The sequence below is a fragment of the Sinocyclocheilus grahami genome, unplaced genomic scaffold (assembly GCF_001515645.1).
Source record: "Sinocyclocheilus grahami isolate Dianchi unplaced genomic scaffold, SAMN03320097.WGS_v1.1 scaffold1333.1, whole genome shotgun sequence".
NCBI lineage: Eukaryota > Metazoa > Chordata > Actinopteri > Cypriniformes > Cyprinidae > Sinocyclocheilus > Sinocyclocheilus grahami.
The window spans coordinates 193,725-201,619 of NW_015506512.1; the positions used below are offsets into that span (position 1 = coordinate 193,725).

The 7,895-nt window shown below is 34.8% G+C and overlaps 2 protein-coding genes across 5 annotated transcripts in view; one reads left to right on the forward strand and one right to left on the reverse strand.

Annotated features, from left to right (window-relative positions):
• The window catches only part of LOC107569319 (gastrula zinc finger protein XlCGF57.1-like), a 190,339-nt gene that overhangs the window by 116,162 nt on the left and 66,282 nt on the right, over positions 1 to 7,895 (forward strand). The gene's annotated exons all lie outside the window — the stretch shown is intronic.
• rab3ip (RAB3A interacting protein (rabin3)) overlaps positions 1 to 7,895 on the reverse strand; it is a 58,398-nt gene that overhangs the window by 19,900 nt on the left and 30,603 nt on the right. For 3 of the 4 annotated variants that reach the window (XM_016255387.1, XM_016255386.1, XM_016255384.1), the window contains 4 exons: positions 7,143 to 7,271; positions 4,995 to 5,107; positions 2,156 to 2,173; positions 1,806 to 1,905 (listed from right to left, as the gene is read on the reverse strand). In XM_016255387.1, the coding sequence (XP_016110873.1) occupies positions 1,806 to 1,905; positions 2,156 to 2,173; positions 4,995 to 5,107; positions 7,143 to 7,271 (360 nt within the window). The remainder of the gene's footprint in view (positions 1 to 1,805; positions 1,906 to 2,155; positions 2,174 to 4,994; positions 5,108 to 7,142; positions 7,272 to 7,895) is intronic. The other variant, XM_016255385.1, reaches the window with a different exon arrangement.

The window sequence follows — 7,895 nt, forward strand, 5'->3', positions numbered from 1 at the left end:
GAGTTCCTGCCCTTCCTCTCTCCACGTGATGTGTTGCTAAAGGCAGGCCGGGTCCATGGAATGGAGTTCTGCCGAACTGAGCAAACAGAGTCGGGTCAGTGGGTGGAGGATGAGGAGCAGATCATACGACTGAAGGCCGACTATATCATCGGTGCTTTCGGCTCTCTGATGAATGACCCAACAGGTATTTTATGTTCCTTATTACAAATGAACACAACTCCTCCAAAATGTGATTATTTTTCAAGTAGAATTCTCCAGAACAATTACAGTTTAGAATATGCAGAGCATTTGTAATCAGTTACTTGCCAGGTCCAATTTTATACAAGTTGCTTCCTATGTAGGGAATAGTCACTAGGTATTGGAACAGACCCGATGTCTCACAGTAAATTTAGTGATTCTGCACAGTGTTTGTGGGTTGGACTCAGGCTCATTATGCTGCAGTAAACCCATCAGCGCTCTGAATGGCTGCCATTTTCAAATGGATGAGGCCCATGTTATTGGTGTTGTTGGTTACACTTTACTTGAAGGGGTGTGCATAAGACTGATATGACACCTTCATAATCATGACATGACACCTACATAATCATGACATGACACATGTCATGAATATGAAGGTTTTTATGCATGTTTATGACAATTGTCATTAAGTGTCATTCGCTCAGTTATGTAATTTTTAATGCAAAGATGACATTGTTTGAGATGTCTTTGTTATGGGCTATGGTTAGGGGTAAGGCTAGGGGTAGGGTTAGGTTAGGGTTAGGTCAAATAATGTCATATTTGCATTAAAAATGACATAACTGAGCGAATGACACTTAATGACAGTTGTCATAAACATGCATAAAACCTCCTTCATATTCATGACATGTGTCATGTCATGATTATGAAGGTGTCATGTCAGTCTTATGCACACCCCTTCAAGTAAAGTGTTACTGACTATTCAAACTCCAACTGACAAAAATCCATCAATCCATGCTAATCATGCTTGAAACATGTTAGCAACATGTTAAATCATGGCAGCAACATATTAGCAACATACTAATCATGCTAACAACATGTTAATCATGCTAGAAACATGTTACTAACATGCTAAAACATGCTAACAACACAATCATGTTAAACATGCTAAAACATGCTAACAACACAATCATGTTAAAACCTGCTAGCAACATGCTAATCATGCTAAAATATGTTAGCAACATGCTAATTGTGTTAGAAATATGTTAGCAACATGCTAACAACATACTAATCATGTCAGAAACATGCTAGTAACATGTTAGTAACGTGTTATCAACATCTATCTAATCGATCTATCTAAACTTTCAAACTTCAAGCATTTACAACTGCTTCAAACTTCTAGTCAAGGCCTTTTCAAGCCAACTTCAAAATTCGTACCCAAACTTTACTCATCTAGTTTTAAACTTTTAATACATTAGATTTTGATATTCAAAGCATTAATTCTGCAACCACTGAGACACATAAATATGCTTTCTCTGGATATGCAACAGAATGAGAAATAACTGAATATTTTCTGAAGACTGATCTACCTAAAGGTGATGATACACGGGGCAACTTTTTGACCAATGTTGCCTGGCAAAAAGTATCCAGAAGTATCCAGATCCAGAATGGCCAAATTTGTTGCCCATTCTCAATGGGAAAGTGTGGCCCAAGCAACATTGCTCAAAAAAGTTGCCCTGTGTATCATCACCTTAAGTGTCCAGATTTCACTAAACACCAATATGTGTTTCTCAAATAATTTCAGAGGAGATGCTGTGAAGCCTATAACAAGGCAATAATGCAATACTCACCCGATAACGGCAAAACGGAGATATGTAATAATAGTTGCTGGAGTCGCCAAACTTGATTCTGTGCTTGCAGGTTTTGGTTTGACCACACAGGGCACATTTCCTGCACAGTGGGAAAGAGATCCAAAGCTTTTAGAACTATATTATATAGACTAACCTGATAGACATCTGAGGAGCCATTTAGGACTGTAAACTAACACTTTGGTGAATAACGAAAATGAAGCACACATAAACAGGCACTGAGAAATGAACTCCCTGAAACACAGGCACTAGGGAAATCAAGACAAGGATCGGGACACAGGGCGGCACGGGTCAGATCAGGAGGAATAAGGGTCTTATCACGATTCACTTACACGAGAGTCTGTACCATCCTGCCACAGGAAGAGCTCATCGGTACAAGAACGAAATCAACAAAAAGACACAAATACAGAAAGAAAGAATGACGAAAGAAAGTCATGCTGACAAGCTGTTCATGTTCACACGTAATCAACACAACATTTTTAGGAACAATGGAATAAAAATAAACAGCGGCATTAGAGAAATGGAGTATTTATGGATCTGACAAACTTTAAATGCATGTCTAATAAAAACATTTTGGTTAAATATAAATGAATGTATAAGGGAAAGTGTATTTTTTTTTAATATTTGAATAATAATTACCTGAATTACTGTGTAAAAATCTCTTCATATGTGTTTTCTCCTGCAGCATCAGTGTTTGTCTATACCTTTTGTCCTTGTGTGTAACTCTTTAGTGATGCTGCCCACTGTTCATGACAGGTCATGTAAGGTTTGTGGTTTCCCAGCATGGGTAACACTTTACAATAAGGTTCATTAGTTAACATGAACTAAGCATGAAGAATACTTCCAAAGCATTTATTAATCTTAGTTAATGTTAATTTCAACATTTACTAATGCATTATTAAAATCAAAAGTTTTGCTTGTTAACATTAGTTAATGCACTGAGAATTAACATGAACTAACAATGAATGACTATTTTCATTAACTAACATTAACAAATATTAATAAATACTGTAATAAATGTATTGTTCATTGTTTGTTAATATAAGTTAATACATTAACTAATGGAACCTTATTGTAAAGTGTTACCAAAAATGTACTAAAATGTATTTGAAATACATTTATTTTGTGCTAAGCATACATTTACATATTTATGTGCTTAATAAAAATACCCTGCAATTGTACTTTTGGTATACTAAACTGATATACTTAAAGTCTGCTAAATTTGGTGCTTGATGCACTTCAATTGTGCAGAAGTAGTGCTGAGGTCCAACTGAAGATATACTGAAGTATATTTGATTGTGTTAAAGTGAAACTATAGCAAGTATACTTCAGGTACACTTTTAATATCTTGCATTTAAAGACTGATATTATACAGAGATCATACAATCCTTATTAATAGTGATATTAAAACACATTTTAGGCAAAATATTAAGAATTGTGCAATAAAGAAATACTCCAAATAAAGTTTAATTATAATTTTATATCAGCATGTCTTTTGTGATATGTCAATAAATATGTTAACGGATTTGAAGTATACTTCGTATGAAATAAATGCATTTTAAATAAATCATGGCCTAGGATAATACCCTGCAATTGTACTTTTGGTATACTAAACTGATATACTTAAAGTCTGCTAAATTTGGTGCTTGATGCACTTCAATTGTGCGGAAGTAGTGCTGAGGTCCAACTGAAGATATACTGAAGTATATTTGATTGTGCTAAAGTGAAACTATAGCAAGTATACTTCAGGTACACTTTTAATATCTTGCATTTAAAGACTGATATTATACAGAGATCATACAATCCTTATTAATAGTGATATTAAAACACATTTTAGGCATAATATTAAGAATTGTGCAATAAAGAAATACTCCAAATAAAGTTTAATTATAATTTTATATCAGCATGTCTTTTGTGATATGTCAATAAATATGTTAACGGATTTGAAGTATACTTCGTATGAAATAAATGCATTTTAAATAAATCATGGCCTAGGATTTACTAGGGTTATCTTCAGGGTGGTACTACATTAAGTGCCCTATCATACACCCAGCGCAATGCAGTGCAAGGCGCAGCGCAAGTGTTTTTGCTAGTTTCAGCCCGACGCAGTCCTCATTTTCCCGTCCTGCGCAGCGTTGTTTAAATAGCAAATGCATTTATGCCCATTTGTGCGCCCATGGACGTGCTGGTCTAAAAAAAGAGGTGTGTTCAGGCGCATTGTTGGCGTGTTGTTATTTTGAGGAACTGAAAATAGACTGCACCATAGACCAACTCAAACCTGGTCTAAAGTCTGGCGCAATATTTTTTCTTTGTTATTTAAAGAGCGCATTAGTAATATGCGCCTATATGCGGGTGCACAACGCACCTACACTTTGCTTATTACACACACAGGGATGCACAGCAGCACACATACACTTTTAAAAATGAAAAATTACATTCCGCCATGTAAATAGCGAACCCTCCATGGCGCGAGCGCAACTGGCTTTTGAAGGGGATGGGATTGGTTTATTGCACGTTACACCCAAAAAAACACCCATTACTCATTAAGAGAATAGGGACAACCCGTTTAGACCATGCGTCCGGTGCACGACGACCATTTTCCCGTCGTTAAACTAGCAAAAGTGGATTCGGACGCGCCCTGAGTGCACCTGCGTTGTGCGCTTTAGACCAGAGGTGGGGGCAAGTCACGCATGTTCAAGTCTCAAGCAAGTCTCAAGTCACAGTACAAACAAATCAAGCAAGTCAAGTCAAGTCAGTGGCTCACCTCAAGCAAGTCAAGTCAAGTCCTGCTAAGGATCAAGTCAAGTCACAGTATCAAACAGGAACAAATAACCCCCACCTCTGCTTTAGACCATAGACTTCGTTAAAATAGGGCCCTAAAAATTTAAGATTAAATGAAAATTTAAAAATGATCGTATTTTCTCGCTCTTATTTATTTATTTTTTTTAAGAAAGGCTAAATGTCTTACGAGCACAATGATATATTAGTTTACAAACAAAGGCAACTATTAGTCTGATTAGTAATTACATTTGATGACACTGTCATAGCCTATTTACAGGATACTTGGTTCATTCATATTAGGAGAGCTGAAGATTTATAAAACTACTCTGTTCACAGATTAATGGAGCAACGAGCCTCATGTCAAGCGGCTGTGAATTCAGCCACACTCACTTGGGTCCGCCACACTCAACAGCAGACGCTTTGACCACTGGCAGCGGCTGGAATCCCACAGGCTCCACGCTTAGTGTATTCTGCTCCACTGCCTCCAGGATCGCTGATCCGAGCTGTGGATAACACAATTCTATACATCAGCCATGCACAAATCAAAATACACACCTAATCAAGTTTCCTAAACTGCCATTTGGAAGGCCAGATGGTTTAAAAATTATTTACTAGTTCATTTTAATCATTAGTTAATCCCTTTATTCCCTACCTTTGGTTAAACATTTTTGTTTATAACTGAAATAAATATGCTATTTTTATTCTGTTGTTCTATTAAAAAATATATGGCACAAGGTTACCTATATTATATATAAGTAAAAAAAATTAAGACTTCTTAAGGCCGGCACAAATAAAATAAATACCAATAAATGTAGGCCCAAACAGAACATTTACCTTAATTAAACAGGCCGGGGCACACATTCAATGGCAAAACAGGTCGATCGATATTGGATTTTTCTCATACTATAATAATGTCTTTAAAGAAAGGCAATAAAAATTATTGTGCTGTAAAATCTACATATTCACTGTTATTCACTATGGGGTGACAGAGAGAAGTAACAAAAGTATATATTGTTTTTGGAAGATAAAGTTTTTTTTAAATAACTAAAACACCAATAATGTTAAAAAAGGTTGCATAAAATTTTATTGCATAAGATTATATGTATACAAATACTTTCAATTATAAGTAAGCCCAAAATACACCAGAAGTACTCTTATTTTATAGCTGCTCATTCACAAAGATGAGAGAGATGCAATCATCTTACAATCATCTACAGCATATTACAATATAAAGAAATCATGATAATTCATCAACAATAGATCATAAGCAATCATTTGGCATAAATGCACAGTATTGACTGATTGGAAAAAAGCTCTTAAACAGCAAGCCTGTACATCACAGCAGCACCATTTTTTACTTTGAATTTATTAAATCATAGACGTTTAAAGTTTTATAATTACATGAAGCCATATCAAAATTCCTGTTTTTCTGTCCCCAAATGTAATATCTCTTAAAATTATAATGAAGACTGATGAAATTTAAGACACTTTAATATGCTGAAGAGCTCTTAAACAAATGTCAACAAATTTAAAAGCACTTATTAAAAGCATTTTACCTAAATTTCACTGTATAGTCTATAGGCCTTAAATATTAGTTTTTGTTGGTCAAGCTGTACATCTACACAATATGTGTATAAATATATAAAGTTTGATTATGTCACCTTAAATGTGCTCTATGTTTTGTTCTAGGTAAATGCTATCATTTGGCATAAATGCACAGTATTGACTGATTGGAAAAAAGCTCTTAAACAGCAAGCCTGTACAGCACAGCAGCACCATTTTTTACTTTGAATGTGCAGCACTGAAGTCTATTTATTAAATCATAGACGTTTAAAGTTTTATAATTACATGAAGCCATATCAAAATTCCTGTTTTTCTGTCCCCAAATGTAATATCTCTTAAAATTATAATGAAGACTGATGAAATTTAAGACACTTTAATATGCTGAAGAGCTCTTAAACAAATGTCAACAAATTTAAAAGCACTTATTAAAAGCATTTTACCTAAATTTCACTGTATAGTCTATAGGCCTTAAATATTAGTTTTTGTTGGTCAAGCTGTACATCTACACAATATGTGTATAAATATATAAAGTTTGATTATGTCACCTTAAATGTGCTCTATGTTTTGTTCTAGGTAAATGCTGCTCGAAAGTTAATTATATAATCTTAAAATTAAAAAGTCCCCTTGTACACCTTAAGTGCAATTATCAACTTTTCCATTAGGTCATGTAGTATAAGTGCACTACCTAATTAGGAAGCTTGAGTGTAGTTAACTACTTCAAATTATGAGCAGCGTGTAACTGTAAATTACAGTTTGATATAGTTGACATTAATGCTTTCAGCAATTCATAAGTAGATTCAACCAGCAGAGAGCAGTTGTAGATCTCAATTATTAGCCCAGATTCTCAATGATCAGCTGAGCTGTCACACTTGTATAGCTCATTATAGCTAATCATTTACAGAAGCTAATGTCTAAATAAAATAATAACAAGGAGGTGCTGATAAGTTCTACAGAGGGATTATAGCAAAAGCATACCTCACTCTTAGAAAACGTCAGACATGGGTAGATGTCTTCTCTGTAAATACGCTCGAGGAAGGAGCAGCTTCTCTCCAGGGTTGGCTCCTCTTTCCACACTTTGAACTCAGTGAAGAGCAGTGAATCCACCTAACAAACACACACACACACACACACGCTACTTAATACTGACAATTATAACACTACTTTTATAGTCCATTTCAAAATACTGGATGAGAGGAAGATGATCAGCAAACTTTCACGTAATTTTCAGACTGCTCCTCACACTGTTATTGAATGTTGTGTGGCTATATTTTCTGTAGAATTGAGAAATGGCTCTTCTCCTTCTGCTCCCAGTGTTTGTGGGGTTCCTCTAGGTTCCATTCTAGGTCCCATCTTGTTTTTCCTAAATTTGTCACCACTTGGTTATATTTGTCGAAAACACAATGTTGCTTATCACTGTTATGATGGCGACATGCAGCTTTATCTTCCTTTGAAGGTCAATGATACAGTAGTTTGATGGATTATCTGAATGACGTCAAAAGATTAAGAATGTCTTCTGAAGAGACATGATCACTATATGATGAGCAAATTCAATAGGCTTTTATTCACATATAAACATTCATCAATGAACATACTAGAGCTGTAAGAAAATATCGATACACGCATCACAATATTTTGTTTGGCGATACGGTATCTATATATATATATATATATATATATATATATATATATATATATATATATATATATATATATATATATAAAACAAAA